The sequence below is a fragment of the Apis mellifera genome, linkage group LG6 (genome assembly GCF_003254395.2).
Source record: "Apis mellifera strain DH4 linkage group LG6, Amel_HAv3.1, whole genome shotgun sequence".
In the NCBI taxonomy this organism is placed as follows: domain Eukaryota; kingdom Metazoa; phylum Arthropoda; class Insecta; order Hymenoptera; family Apidae; genus Apis; species Apis mellifera.
Genome location: NC_037643.1, coordinates 7,132,020 through 7,149,062, shown reverse-complemented (window position 1 = coordinate 7,149,062; position 17,043 = coordinate 7,132,020). Strand labels below are relative to the sequence as shown.

At 36.7% G+C, this 17,043-nt stretch overlaps 1 protein-coding gene across 1 annotated transcript; it reads right to left on the bottom strand.

Annotated features, from left to right (window-relative positions):
- Nucleotides 1–13,919: 13,919 nt before the first annotated feature.
- On the bottom strand, nt 13,920–16,526 carry LOC411970 (G kinase-anchoring protein 1). The gene is made up of 7 exons (XM_395437.7): nt 16,395–16,526; nt 16,068–16,252; nt 15,661–15,726; nt 15,149–15,386; nt 14,822–15,079; nt 14,547–14,701; nt 13,920–14,460 (listed from the first exon to the last, which is right to left on the bottom strand). Exons 2-7 carry the CDS (start codon nt 16,239–16,241, stop codon nt 14,428–14,430), a joined length of 924 nt encoding a protein of 307 aa, XP_395437.4. The 5' UTR covers nt 16,242–16,252; nt 16,395–16,526; the 3' UTR covers nt 13,920–14,427.
- Nucleotides 16,527–17,043: the final 517 nt, after the last annotated feature.

Genomic DNA, 17,043 nt, shown 5'->3' with positions numbered 1-17,043 from the left:
TTACACTACTGAAAGGAAGAAGAATCTCGGCGTACGACTACGAAATATCGATCTTTAAATGCAAGAAGGAATTGAAATGAGCGCGTGCCTTTGTCGTGTCTAATCTTAGATCGTAGTAACTCGAATCCGCTCCTCTTCTTCAAATTGCTTTAATCGTTTCACGGGGTATGTATTTGAGATAATGAACGAATGTTTTTTACATAAGGGAAGAAACGCGATGCCTTTCCATTTAAAAAAGAATTATTAAAGATTCTTGAAAAAAAAATTAAACGAAGCCTGTATTATTTACTTATAATTAATCAGTTAATAATTTATCGGGCAATCATCGATGAATATGGAGAGGAAGTAGACAGCGAGGATTCGAAAGGAAGAGCGTACAGGAAGTAAGCGAATTTCCTTCAGACAGACCGAAAAGATAAACAGCGATTTTCGATTCAGAATTTAAAGGATTTGAAATGGATCCCTGTTTCGTTATAAGCCATGGACGGGGACATACGTTGTAGCTTTCAATGCACCAGGGATCAATCCACGCTTGCATAGGTACGCACGGTGCGTGCTTAATTTCCACGTTAGCTCGATGAACTCGATCGATCAGTGGAAAAGTTAATCGAGTCGGTCGAAAATAAAATTAAAACGGAGAGGGGGGAAGAAGTTTACGGTGAGCACATCGATGAAAAATGTAAAAATTACAATTGTTTATAATTATTTACAATTGTTACGATAATTATAACACGAGAAGATCCAGGTGTCGTAATTGTTGTAAACAGGGAGTAAGTGATTTTAGTTGGGAAAAGTTAATTGACCGTGCGAGAACAGACTACGCGAGTTTATTATTTAACGAGACTTTTCGTGTCGCGTAGGTGCACGGATTGTGTCGTTGGCTTCCACTACACGTGGAAGTTGGATGACCGTTCACATCAGACCCTGAAACGTCACTAATTGGCCTGTTGCGAGGGGGTAATGTGCGAAAGCACTCGTAGCACACTCCTCGCACCGCCCTAAGCCAGCCTTGCTTCCGGTTCTGCCTCCATGTATCTAAAAGGGAAGAGATTAAGTCCCCTTTAATTCTTCCCATTGTGTCCACGATATTTACCTTTCTTAGTTAAAATATGCTCGTATATTAATTATTATTATTATTATTATTATTATCGAATAAACAATTTTGAATTTAATCCCAATATGTTAAATATTCATCGATTAAATATTAATATCGGAATGAAATAGAATGTTTATTGAAATGTCGAAAAGAGTCTCGAAGAGTCTCGATGTTATACGATTTTTTAGACAATCGAACTTTATAACTTTATATCTTTCGTCGAGGTGAATAAATTACGAGAGATACATGAAATACAGAGATTTTAAAATATACGATAGATCTTTTTTTTTTTCTTTTTCGCGTAATAAGTGCATCTCTTTGAGATAGACGAGAAATAAGGTCAACCTTGTAAGTACGCGAAACCGCACAATGGATCGGGTCAAGGTATAACGATTCCAAGCGAACGCTTTCAAAAGTTTGATAATCTTATCGTTTTCTCCTTTCAGAAAAATGTTCCAAACCATTGACTTTCATTACGCATATAATATTTATCCATTAAATTTATGTAATTAATTTCTCGATTCGAAAATTCTCTTAAAAAAAATTTCACTCGATGAATAAAATAATAAAAAAATCTCTCCTCAAAAATAACGCATCGATAAACTGCATCCTTTGAAACTCGAAGCGGTTAACGCTCAAGCGGTGGAACAGAAGATTGGAAGAGAAATCGATGATCTTCAATCGAGATAGACAGATAGAGAGCGATGGAGAGAGAAAGAGAGGGGGGGAGGGGGTGAAGGCCAGCCCAAAGTCCAGAAGGGTGCTTCGCCTCGCGGGCAAGTACCCCAAATTTAAATCGTCGCTTCCACGACGACGACGACGACGACGACACCGGTGAATCTCCTCTGGGCGATGGCGAGAGAATTCGAAGAGGCAGGGTGAAAAGAGGGAAGGAGAGGGAGGGCTCGGGGGAAACAATTTACCCGAAATTCGCCTCGTCGCGTTCGGCGACTGGATACACTCTTATTTGTCCCCTCGGCAATCTGTCGACTCCGAACGCTCAACCCCTTCTCCTCGCTTCCTCTTGGCCCTCCACCTCCTTTCCAGCAACCCCTTCAACCCCGATCCCCACCAACCCCATTCTTCCTCTCTCTCTCTCTCTCTCTTCCGCTCCCTTCTCGCGAAGCGCGAAACCGCGAAGCCTCACGGGAATTTTAAACACCGGTGATTCGTCGGTGTTCTTTAGCGCAACTCTTATCCCTTTCCCTCCGCCTATAAATATACACTGTGCTTCTCTTTCCTTCTCCCCTTTCCTTCCTTTTCTCTCTCTCTCTCCCTCCTTCTTTTTCCTTCCATTCCTTCTTTCTTTCCGTCTCGCCTTTTTCTCTCGTTTTTCATGCATCCTTTCTACTAGAGTCGAGACACCCGTGCACTTCCCATGCCGACAATGCAAGGAAAACATTCAAATCTCGCGCAGCCTTTCCTCCCCGACACGTGAAAATCGGAGCAAGCGAGGCGATTGCGATGTTGTGTTTGTAGAAAGGGAAGAGGGGAGGGGGGAGGGGGATCGCCTCGACGTTAACGCGCCCCTCCGATAAGGGTCTAAGGGTGCTTCAACGGGGTACTTACGCACTGGTAATCTTATAACGAACGTGGCCTGTGAATTAATCCGTTAGCTAGAATTGGCCATAGGGTTGGTGAATGGTGACTGACGTATCATCGTCAATCGATATTTGAGCCGTGAATATTTAATTCTTGACAGTGAGGACAGTTTCCTTTTTTTTTTTTATTTGAAAATTATGGAAATATTTATTTATCTACGCGGTGTATTTATTCCTATTTTAAAAATACGTACGATATTGTTACAAATATAATATTCGGTCCAATTTTAGATATTCGATACGAACTTTCGCTCTCCATTCTCTACTTTCATTCAACTCGAATCGAGTATATATTATATTTAAAGAATTTTGATCGTTTTCGACGTGATACATTTCATCTCGTTTCGTTTCGTGTCAAAGAATCTCAAATTCCTTTCCATCCGTTCCCCTTCTTCCAAAGACTTTCTCCTTCCTTTATTAATCCCCCAATTTTCCTTCAAACAACTTCGAAACTTAACACGTTTCCTTCCCTCGTCCATACATACATACACACACACATCGCCCCGCGCTTTGAATTCTGAAAACTACTTTACACCCGAACGCGGATGTGGATCGCGCGAGGAGGAGAAAGAAGAAAGAAAGAAGAAGAAAAAGAAGAGATGAAAAGGAAGCGAAGGCAAAAGCAAAGGAGGAGGAGAAGAGCATCCGCGGCCGATTAAATCCGAAACACAGTCGACACGTTCCATCGAATCGAAATTCATCTAACGTGGGGGGAGGGAGAAGGGCATAAATACGGGCGCGTTGTTGCGCATCTGCTTTGGCAAAAGAACGGAACGGTTCTGGAAAAGGACGGGAGACGAGGAATCACTCGAATCGGCGGGAGCTCACGGCGGGGCGTGTAATATTCCCGGGAAGTAAAGCTCCCGAGAATTTCAAGACCCCTCCCCCACCGTCAACCCCCTGTGTCCGTCTCCCTGTGGCCCCTCTATATAACCTCCACCCCCTCCTCCTCCTCCCACCCTCCCATCCTTTCTTCCCCCCTGCTCGCAGCAGGCAGCAGCAGCCACCCCACCGACTACGAGAAGGGATGCAAATAACTGGTGATAACAACAGATAGCTCTGCCGGCACGGCTCACTCTATATCTGTGTCGGTGTACCACTACGCGGTGGCGGTTTAGGTTTCGGGGGCGAAGGGAGACGGAGGAAAAGAGCGCGGGGGCGGCTCGAGGGGGGGAGATCGGGGATGAGTGAGTCGGTGTGGAGAGGCGCAACACGAAAGAGAAATCGGGAGAATGAGGACGAGTAACGGATAGATAGATAGATAGATAGGTGGAGGGAGAGAGAGAGAGAGAGGAAGAGAGGGAAACACGATGGAAGATGAAGAGAGTACACAGAGAGGGAGTGGGTGAGGGAGTGAAGAGGCCGACAGAAATCGTAGGGAGTAGCGAGAGTCAGAGAAGAGATGGGTTCGCTGGTGGAGGGAGTAAGAGGCGGTAGGTGGAGAAGGAGGAGGAGGGGTAACAAGAGAAAGCGGGTAGAAGAGATGGGAAGGGAGTAGGTCTCTCCGCCGAAGGTGGAGAAGGAGGTGGAAAGAGTAGAAGGATAGACAGAGAGAATCGGATAAAAGGGGGGACGGATGGACGCAGAGGGGAAGAGAGGAAGGAAGTGAAACGAGGAAACGGTTTGTCGGAGGAACGAGCGAAAGCGAGGAAAAGATGGGGGCGATGAGGAGTGGGTGGAAAGGGGGCGAGTAAGGGCGAAGGTTGGAAAGAGAAGATCGACGACGGTGCGAGTACAGCGGGGTCCGAGAAAAGCGGCGATGGGGAGGAGAGGCGGGGGGGAGCAGTCGAAGGGTGTGTAGAGTGATGTGGGAGGGCAAAGGAGAGGAGGAAGCGGAGGGACGTCACTCGCTGTCGCATCGAGCGCGAGCGATGAGTGGCGCGCGCTCGCTCGTCTTTTGTTTGCGATACGATGCGACTGCCAGCCTGGTGACAGCGGTGACGGGCAGCGGGGTGATTCGTGGAGGAAAGGGATCATCACGGCGAGAGGGTAGGTCGGGGGAGGCGTTTGGAGGCGGCGGCAGAGCGAGAGGGAGAGCGAGACGGTACGTGCGTGTGTGTGCGCGCGCGCGCGACCGCGAGGTATGAGCGTGGGAGGGTGGGAGAACTGAGCTGGGTACCGGGTGAGAATCACAGAGGTACGCTACACTTAACGCGACCCATGCGTACATATGTTACATGGATGAGCATACGTATATACGAGCGTCGATACGTGCACGTATAAATTTCTACCGCCGGCTGGCTCCATGTATTGGGGGGCCTTGTTGTCAGCAGGTTGCCGGATGCACATCCACCCACGGATCTCTCCGCTCTTCCCTTCTCCGCGTACTTCTGCTCTGCTCCGCTTTGCTTTGCCCGCGAGTACAACGGTACACAGGTCTCGTATATGAGATGTATACGTATATACGGTTTCTGCGCGTATGTATGTAAGCGCGCGCGAGCGAGCGAGCGAGTATGTGTATCGAATATATCGGGAGGGGAAGGGGGGACTAGTCGCACACATGTTCCACGTACACGACGTTTTGGGGATAATCGTCTCTACTGTCGTACGCGTACTATTGGATCAGACTTGGATGAATGTTGTGAGATCGTAAGAACGAGGCGGATGAAAGAGAAAGAGACGGATATACGGATGAAAGGGAGCGTTGAGCAATTTCAGATTCGCTTCCGACACGAGTTGGTATTTCGTTTCGGCGAGTTATTGAATCATCGGCAACGCGGATTCCGCGTTAACGCTAATTAGGAAGTTATCGATATTTTTTTTTAACGAAGAAATTTTTACGTCGGATAAATTACGACGAATGGGAACAGTTTTTCGTTACGATATTATACGAAACTTTATCTTCTTTGAAATTATCTTTTATTCGTATTCAACGAATTGATAAAAATTTTTAACTTTAACATTCTTATACGTAAGTTAATTAAATACTATTCGTTAGACTTATTTCAATCTATAATTTTTCAATATTTTAATCATTTCTTTTCGACATTCCTAAAATAAAAATAAACAATATATTTAAAAAAAATAATATCTAATCTAACATAATATAATATATAGATGCAACGAGACAAAGAAACTAAAAAACTGTATATTTTTCATCGTAAGTAGCGTCTGATTATTGCAGGAAATTTTCACTGGTTCTCGACAACGCGTAGTACATTCAACGACTGGTCAGCCATTCATGTATACATATCCCAAATGATTGCATTCAACAATAGAGCTTGAACCAGTAATTTTTTTATGATATACGTGATAAAAATGAACGCACTTTATCGAACTGATCATTGCAATAAAATCGTTTTACATTCTCTCATATCAATCATCAATGATCGAACGTATACATCCAAATACTTCGCTTATCGAAGGAGGAATATTGTCAATATGATTATTTGCACAGAACAGATACGCTACATCTGTATTTGTCTTTTCAATATTTCAGATTCATTCGTCTATTAATTCCCATTTCACACCAACAATATTCATATTCTATTTTATCCGTACGCTCATGAGAAAGATGCCACGTTTTCCTACGAATTTTCTATGTTAAACATTTACCCCTTTTCCACGTAGCAGCCTTCTCTTACGTTTGCATAAACGCAAGATATATATCTCGTTTCCTCGCCCCATGTGACATCTGTAATGTACGACACCAATTAAACTTCCACTTGGAGAAAATATCAAAACGAAAATATATATTTTGTAAGAAAAATATTTGTAAAACTTTTCAAAGTTTTTTTACAATTTTGACAAAACTTAAATTTCCAAAAAATTCCATGCCAAATTACACCAAGCGTGTAACACTTATGCGCGAAAACTTGGAAGGGAATTAGGGATAACGATTTAAACGACTTGCAAAAGGTTTGCAGAGTTTATCGACAGAGAATTCTGCGCCCTTAATTGCGCCGACAACTTCATGGAAACATTTTTGTTTCGCGACAGCGAGTGAGCAATGCCGCGGAAGCGCGGCCGATGTTTCATTGTGACAAGGCTCAAGTGTGAGGTGTTCGGTGAGGAAATATGCAACCGCGGGCTCTAAAGTGCACCGATGCACCGCGCTCGAGAATTTCCGTGGAAATAGAACGAGCGAGGTTCGTAAAAGTAGACGCGCCATTGCAACAATGTATTATTACATTCGATGTTAAGGTATGCAGAAACCGTGACACTTTTTCTTTTTTTCCTTTTTTCTTTTTTTTTTTATCGAACGTTCATCTATTTTAAACGGGAAAACACGGCAAATTTTCATCTTCTGATAGAATTTTTAGATCAAAAGTGAGTTTAAATCGAATGAGAAAAATTCCCCTGGTTGATTGTTGTTGAATTAGTAAGAAATTATATTTCGATATTTCCCGGAAGGAAAAATAGAAAAGAGAATATTTTCAAAGAAGTATATAGTTAAGAGTGACAAATCATTATCTTCATTTAACTAAAATTTATTATCATCGTTATCATAGTAACATTTAAAAATCAGTTTCAAAAAAAAGTTTTACCTTACTTTTCCCTTCTATAAAAACTTACCCGCCCACTATTTATATACATATTTTTATTTATATTATATACACCTATAAACGTTTGAAAATGCGCATACAAAGCAATCGAAGCATTGAGCCGGAAGACGAACGGGCAAGAAAATGGAAATCCGTGGCCGAAAATAACAGTTCCGTGATACGAAGAGGAGGAGAAGTAAGTTCGAGATGACAGAGTGGGGTCAGAGGATAACTCGGGTCTCGACCGGAGCTGCTTTTGACACGAATACGTTTATGCGATAACTTGGCCTCTCGTTTCTCACGTTAAGGCTCTGTCCACACCGACGCGCATCATTTATCGCCATTTTCCAACATCTTTTAAATCGAAACGAAAGATTTTTCCTCGATATTCCAAAGAGACGTTCCATCCGGATCGCGAAATTTTTTCCCCTTTTTCTCTCTCTCATCTTCGCTCCCGTTTACCTGGATACGTCTGAATCTGTAATGCTTTTGATATCAAGCTTTAATCGCTTGGTATAATCGTGTCGCTTGGTGGCGAAATAAAGAAAGAAAAAGAAGAAGGGAAGGGAAGGGGAAAAAAAAAATGAAATCCGTCGACAGAGCTCGGTTTTTTAAACCGAATCGTGTCTGTAAACCGTCGCACGTAACACGAAACACCTATTACCGCGCGAAACGGAACAACTTGAAAGAAACGAATTTTATCGAGGATGATCAACGTAATCGCAGACACCTTTCCAACAGTATTTCGACATACTGGAAATATTACTAACGTGTAATTAATTAATCCGCGAGTCGATTAAATAACAACGTCGAATCCCCGTTATTTCCCTCCCTTTCTTTTCTTTCATGAAACGTATAAGACGAAAGAGGAAAGAAAGAGAGAGAGACTTATTATTCTCCTCGACCAGTGTCCGTTATATTAATACATCCGTATACATCGATGTTTAAAATAAATTCAATGGAAGCGCGCACCGTTTCTCATATAATTGCGACGCGAAACAACGCAAATTCGGCGCGAATTAAAAGTAAAACGCAAGAGGGTCGCATTGTAATAGCCGCTTGGAGGCGACTTTCGAGGAACGCGGAAAGCGAGACCACGTGCAAAATTCTCTCTGTGTGTGTATATATACATATATATATATACAAGTATTATTATTATAAAAGTATTTCATTCCACAAGTAAAATTAACGTTTCGCCTTGGTGAAACCGTATTATTTGCGCAAATGGGTTAAGGACGAGATATTTTTTAAGACGCCTTGCCCCTCCCCCTCGATCATCGGGGATACCTTCCCGATACAGGGATCCGTCGTGCAACGCGACATTAAACGCGAGGACAATTAAACGTGTCCCCTTAGCTAACTTATTCTCAAAGTTTCCGAACTTGGCCGTGCAAACAACTTTAATTAAATATCTATCTACCACCGATGCGCGCGCGTGCTCGTCGATGAACACACGGATGAGGGTGAGAAAGGGAGGGAGGGAGGGAGGAACGAGCGTAAATGAATGATTAATTTGCAAGAGAAGGAGGAGGAGAGGAATGGGAGAAAGATTTGCGAAGATGGAGAGAAAAAGTAAGAGAATTAAACGCCAACACTAGCGATATATGTATACGTGTGTATGTGTATATATATATATATATATATATATATATATATATATATAGATTGATTCTCTTTACGAGTTTCGAAATCGAGTGTATACGCATACATACGTGATGCGCAAATGAAAATGAATAATGGACAGGGTAGATAATCATACCGCATTCAATGTACACAGCCAACCTCCTCCTCTCCCCCCACACAGTCATTTTCTAATTGTGTCCATCATCGTATTGGCATGCCGCGGTTTTCGTTAATTATAATGAAGTCCCGGATGCAATATATGTATTAGGGTAAATACGGGGTAAATACCATCATTTTTGTTGAAATCAGATTAAGAACGAGTTGCTGTGATCATTAGAGAGATCGTTAATATTTGGAAAAGCGTTTGAAATTGTAACAAGGGAGGATCCTCCGCGATCTTTTCTTTCTATTCGTAAAACAGTGTCTTGAAGAGATCACATTTCTTTTTATCGATTAATTGTATTCAATATCTGGCATTGATTATAATAATTGATTAATTAAGCTAATACATGAAAGATACAAGTAATGTAACAATAACTGGTTTCACATTTACTTACAAGCATAATTATTTTTAACATTTGTAATTTCTTTATGTATACATAATTAATTAATATCTACTAGTTGCTCAACTTGTATTTATAATAACCTCATTCTTCGAATCTGATAATAAAAATAATTATTTATCATAATTGCATTGATTATCATCCATTGAAAAAAAAAAAGAAAAGTCTCGTTCATCATCATCAACTTTTCGCTCCAAAAATAATTTCGATCTTCGTGTCCAAGTATTCTCGAATATTCGTATGCCGTGTCCTCTCGGAATATGTCGGAAACAGAGGTGAAAAAAAAAAAGAAAAAAAACCATCTCCCTTTTTAGCAAAAATTATCGACGGAGTTCGGAGGAAGCGCGATCCATTCGAGAAGCGGCATTGATACGAAAACGAGTATCGACTTTGACCGAGTCCACCGACTCTCACCTTTGCCAGCGCTCTCCTTTTAATCTATCCACGCGGCGTAACGGTGTGTTCCTCCGCCTCCGGGGGCCTTTGGCGGATGGCGGTGCAGAAAAAGGGGCGGAGAGGAAAGGAGGAGAAGAAAGAGAGAGGAAAAGAAAGGAAAAAAAAGAAAGGGATCCATGCGGAATCGGGCGCGTCGAGTACGTGAAACGCATTACACGATCATCGCGTACGGAAAGCCCAGATCAATTACATAATGGCGCGACTGAAACGGATGCTCTTCAACCACCGCCCCGAGCCCCCTTAGCCCTGTCCCGCCCCAAAGCGTCCCCTCTGTCCCCTCCTCTCCCTCTCTCCCCCTCCCCCCTCGCCTCCTCGCGCAGCCCCTTTCGCAAAGTGACTATAGAACAAAGGGTTGAGCCTCTTCTCTGCGGGCGCAGTAATTATTATGCTCTTTGACGATCCCTCTGTCTGTCAACGGTAACGCCAACGGAATCGATACTTCTAAAACTTTAATCGTTTCACGTATGAGTGACATGCTTTCGCGTTAAGCCGTATGTAAAAATATTCCGCGTTCAGGGTGCTGCCACCCCTCCCCTCCCCTCCTCTTCCGGGGGAGGAAGGAGGGAGGCGAGTCGGGGAGGAAGGGAAACGATCTCGCGAAAGTGACGAGGAGGGTACGGATTCGTGTCGATGGTTTTTCTTTCGTGAGAATCGATGGATCGTAAGGGGAGTGGAAGTTTCGACTAATGAAGGAATGTTTTTTAGATTTTTTAGATGTATATATATATCGATGCGTTCTATTAATTTATCCATTAATTTTCGTCATCATTTGCAATCTACGAATTTGATTTCTTTTTTCAATAAAATGAACGTCGAATGTGAAACTTCAATTTATGATCTGAGTATTGAACATATTCCAAACACGTTTGATCTAGTTCTAATATATATGTATAGATATAAAAAAAAAAAGAAAGGAACAACTGGAGAAAGTATAGGAATTGAGAATCGAATAGATATCGGTGAAATGGATAAGTGAAGAAATTGTTGACTCGGTATACATCAGCGTCAAATATAAGGGGAGGGAAATACAGAAGATAAACGGAGGATCGCGATGTTACCGAGAGTTAGATACTTTGGTGGATCAGTAGTGAAAAATGATAGGGCGCGATCGAGCTTGCGTCGCTGGGATCTCATTATCCCTGGTGGAAAGACGAGATCGTCGTCTTCGTGAAACTTCTTTTTCGCCTGGAAGGAAGGAGGATCTCCCCCCCCCCCCCTCCTCCCCCATTTCACGATACAGAAACGCTTTCCTCGTTAGTCTTAATTTTCTGTTGCGGACCGACATAGGCGACGATGCTTCATATCGCGAACGACGGTACATTGGTGGGAGCCTTTAATGACACCGTGGATATACACGGGATGAATAAGATCGTAATAACGAGTGCCAACCCCTTGTTCGCAACCCCCTTAATTTTCCTGCCTAATGTTTGGATTAATTTTCCGTTCGTCTTTTTCGCGCGCCGCGGATATATTTACTTTTGTTAAAAATAAAACAAAGAATGTAGGCCGCTGTCTTCATATCTGAATATGAAATTTCTCCTTTCGCGACAATATTGTGTGTTTATACGTACAATATGTATGGCGCACAGTTTTCACCGAGATCATGATACTATATGATATAATTTCGACGAAATATCGTTAATCTCGGATATCGATCACCATTTTCGATAATAAGATTTCTTTTAGAAGAACATTGTATAAAAAAAGTATTCAAGTATTCGATCATGCATCTCGATCATTCGATGTATTAAAATTATCGTACAGTATTCGTTCCTTTTTATTACGAATATAAAAATCTGCTCGTATGCAGTAGAATGCAAATTATAAAATTGGTCGAACAGTGGATCTTTGACCTCGGAACGTATCGTAATGATACGAGGCGAAAAAGAACCGAAGGAAATGTCTGATTTTTCAAACGCGTTTCCGATTGCAGATATCGCATATCGCTACACATATACACACAGTGTAGTATGTATATAGACGTATACCAGAGATGCTGCTGCTCTTGGCCCGAGCAAAATCTCAGCCCGCAGGAATGACAATAGACTGTCAGATAATGAATCCCCACTGTCACCCCCTTTACCATCCCACGTCCTAAAACCCACCCTTTGCCATTCCCTCTCTTCCTCTAGTCATCTTTTTCTCGCAAGTTTCCTTTCTCTCGGGAGCCAGCGACGGCTTCGAAATCCACCATCAACTTTTACTCATCGGAGAACAAACTCTTCTCAAACTGCATCGATATCGCAGAAAATTAGAATCGACCGAATCGAATCATGAAAAATATAAAGCTAATTACTTGTTATGTTTTTTTTATGATTGACTTTAATGGAGAAATTTAATGAAAAAACTTATATATATATATATATATATATATATCTATATTAAGTATTTCTTTTAAATGTCATATAAATTATAGAAAAATAATTACACGATTCTTTTGTAACTATACATTTTCTTATTTTATATAAATATCGCAATATAAATATATTGTAATAAAGTTATATTTTATTACAAAATTTATACGATTTAATCTTTCTTTTTTATCTTAGTATGTAATACTTTGTTCAATATTTTCTTTTACTTTTATTTCTGTAGTGATAATTATAAGTTATATATATATATAAGTTATATAAGTTAATAAACAATAAAAAGTATTTATATAACTTTTACTTAATCTCCAGTCGTATCTCTCACTAACCATATCCCTTATACTTTCCACCCTTTATTCTTGTAGCAAACAGGACTATGACCGAGTAGACGAGGCGTGAGTTAATGCCACTTTTATTGGTCAGGATTCCAGTCAAAAACTGAATAGATGCTCGTTTCTCCAACTTAGTTTCCTTTAAAAATTAAACGAATCATTGATTATATCTGTTTATAAAAAGATTTTTTTAAAACTTCATTTAAAAAATGCAATTTCACATATGTTAATTGACAAAATTAATTTACAAGTTCGATATATCATTTTAATTCTAACAAATAAACATAATATTTTTTTTAATTTATATAAAATATATATATTTTTACATAAACATATATATAATTGACTGTTCTTTAATATTTTCAATTTTATATTTAATAGACAATTAATATTTGAGCTTTGTTTACATTTTGCATATTAAAAAGAAAAGAAATATAAAAATACTTATTTCCTTATCCTCTTAAGCTTCTTTTTAATCAAAGGTATAATGCGTATTTAAATTTATCATGGTACATGCAAATCCTCTCTCATTTTTTTCCTTCTTTTTTTATGTGAACTCGGAAACGAATGGAGCAAAGCCGGAAAAAAGAATTGGAACGTGAGGTATAACATATCGAACTGAATGTTGAAGCCAGCGGGAGAGCGAGTCGAAAAAAAATTTTGCCTGGAATAACTCCAGGCAGAAAAAGTGAACAAAAAATTTCCATAAAAATGCACCGGTACGTATAATCCGGATAAAGCTTAGCATCGCGCGAATAGCTATGTTACTAGCGAAAAAAAAAAAAAAAAACAGAATTGGTACATAGAAATGATGATAATCAAAGATTGTAAAAGATATGTATAGAAAAAATATCATTGTATATGTAATAATTTTATATTATATTTTTTTTAAATAAAAATAAAATAAATATATATTGATCTTTCTTATTATGTAATATTTTAATATAAAAAAGATCAACTCTTACATAAATTTACTATTTAAATTTAAAAGTTCAAATATAAGAATATATTAATAATTATTTTTTAATAGAATCAATGTTATATATATTATATAATAAGCATAAATTATAATATTAAAGTAAAGATTTTTTTATTAGTTTGTTAAATGAATTTTAAATATCGAATATAATTTTGTGAGAAAAATATATTTTCGTTATTTGTTTTAATACATTCATAATAGTTTGTATATAAATATGGTTTACATTTAGAACCTGAAATTTTACTTTTATGTATATAATTTTGTTTCAGTCTCATAGAAGAAAAAATTTTTTTAATATCTTGTATTTACGAATATTCACGCATAATAAAATGTTATTACTTCTAAAATGTACAATATGAAAATATCTTAATTCCATTTTAACAAAATATTGAGGAAATTATTAACATCAACAAGAATGCTGTAGAATATATTTATTACAAAATACTTTAGATAATATATACTCACTAATGTACGTCCGCACAAAATTTGGAAGATAACGATACTTGTTTATATTGTCAAGTTTCAGTATTGGAAGTAGTTTTGCACTAATTTCCTGATTAAACTTGACTGAAATTAAGTTTAACTATTACGGTATAAGAGAGTTTAAATAAAAGGGGAACTATCATCTTTGTATCTTATTATGATGAAATGAAACTCGAATTATAAATAAAAATATGCAGTTTAGAAAAATATGATCATGTTTTCATTGAGTAAACATTCTATGTGTTTAAAAAATATTTACTTAAAAAATTGTTTTATGTGCTTCAAAGTCAAATATATAATATATGTATTTTCATGAGATCTTAAGTTTTACTGATTACGAATCAGTCTTGAGACTGTTAACTGATTAATCATTAGCAGTAAATTAAGCTTTATAGATCACAATGGTTTAGTACTTTAGAATCAACAGAAATATCTTGTTGTTTAGGCATTTTCACTAGCGGGCCTCTTCTTATTCTAAAAAAATAAATATATTTTATAATATAATATTGTATATAATTTATTTTACTTTTTTTTAAATATTATTTTAAAAAAAATCTTACAGTTTGTTTAGATGGTTTAACATCAGTACTAGAAGTACGTGTTTTGGATCTTTCTTGTTCTAATTGTGCATGTAAAGATGCTACTTCCGACGTTAATTCATCTCGTATTTCTTGTAATTTTGCCACTTCGGCTAATACTGACGCTTTATCTTTCACTAAAAAAGAAAATAATAATAGAAAATACTATAATAAAATTATATATATTATAATATATATATATATATATATATATAGCAATAACATTAGATTATCAATAAAAAAAACTATTAGCCTACTTTCTCCGTGAGACAATATTTGATATAATTTCTTATTTCTTTCTTTGACTTGTGTTAATTCTTCTTTTAAATTTTCTACTTGATTTCTTAATTCATTAATAATTTCATCACGTTTTTCCACTTCTACCTTTAATTGTGCAGATGTAATATCATCATCAATTTTATTTAATCTTGCCTTCAACATATCCTTTTCTTTTTCTTTTGTAATTTCTTCTTTTGTTTCTTTCTCCACTCTTTCAAAAAACTCTGTGTCTAAATCTATAAAATCATAGCTAATTAAATTTATTATCTTATACACTACATATCTACAATAAAATATAAAATTACCTTTTGATTTAGTATCACTGCATTCCAGAGATAATACTGTACTTTGAGTAGTAGTATTTGCTCCCATACTGTTGAATTCCTCCAATGACATAGTAGCCTTTTTTGACTTTTTCCCTGATTTCTTATTTGACTCTTGTTCTTTTTCTGACTTAGCTGCACTTACTAGCTGCTCTTCATAAGCCAATTTTGATAGTAAGATGGCTTGATGTAATTCTTGCTCAAACGTTTCCTCGACAGCCTTAAGGAAATCACAATTGGACGTGATAACACACAACACTTATAAATATGTCACTACTGAAACAAAATCTTAGCTTTAAAATTTATATCTTAAACTAAACTATAATTTTCACACATATTAGTCAAGCCTGTGCTGTCCTTATTACATACAATTCGTTGGGAGTCATTGTATGAAAATGTCCAGATAAAAACTCATTTTATTAAAGTTATAAAAAAATCTCATTAAGCTAGTGGCAAATAAAAATAAGATATATTGTAAATAATTTATACATTACCATTGTATCTTTCTGTTTCCATTGTTCCCATTGTTGATTTTCATTATTGGGTTTTTTCTTTTTTCCCTATATAAATAAAGAAAAAATATAAAATAAATAAAAAAATAATAATAAGAATAAAAACAAAATACATTTTACATTTTTATTTATTATTGTATAATAATTATTTTTCTTATAAATAAAATATTGAAAAATTCATTTTTTTATTATATACATTTTAAAGTATATTAAAATTATATAATAAAATATATTAAAAATATATTATATCATTTACTAAACATTACATTGAAAGTTAAAATCAATATTCAAATTTAATTCGAAATATATAAAAATCCCGCCATGATCATACTGTGACATTTACCGGCTAATCAAAAACAAAAAAACAACAAAGACTACACACATCATACCTTATTTTGTTTTTTCTTATCATCCTTTTTTGGTTGTTGTTGCTGTTTCGATTTGTTGGTTTTAGATTTTTGATTTGTCTTACCAGTAGTAACATTCTTCTGGGTTTTCTTCGGCTTACAATCATCATCATCAATGCTGAGAATTGCGAATCTCGACGGCACGGCAGTCGCCATTTCTGTGAACTCTGAATATACATATGTATTGATAATGAAACTACAGAACTTCCGGTATCATTATAGTCATAAAAGTTCTAATGTTCGTCAGATTGTGTGTTATTATATCGTGTATCATATAGAAAACGATGTAATATAGTACAAATGACTTACGTGTGTATATTTATCGTATATAAACGGATGTATAACGAAAAATGAAGAACGACGTTAAGCTACCACATAAACCGGAAACGAACAATAAACGTTATTGCAAATCCTCAGCGCCTCTGGCGGAAAATATTATCGAAATTATACTTACTCACCCGGCGACACAGTAAGACCAACTGATGAAATAAAAATAAGAAAACTTTATATTTCAAAATATTATTTTTATATTTCAAATATTACAATTTCTTATAATTTTTGTTTAAATTTTATTACAATTTATCAAAATATATTAACGATTTAACACTATTAAAAAATTGAAAAATATTATTAGATTTATGATATAAATAATATAATTTTCAATTTATTTATTAATTAATTAAATATTTTTTATATTTCAAATTATAAGATATATCTAACAAAAATTTTGATTTTAAAGTTATATTTTGATTTTTAAATTAATTTAAAAATGAATGTAATAACGAACTATATATTTATATAAACTAAAATATAATTAATATATATATTACATTTGTAAATATATATAGATAATTATAAATTATTAATTATATAAAATTCAAATATTACATCAATTAAAAATATAATTAAAAATATAATTTGATTTAATTGCATATTGAATTATTATCTTAAACTATAA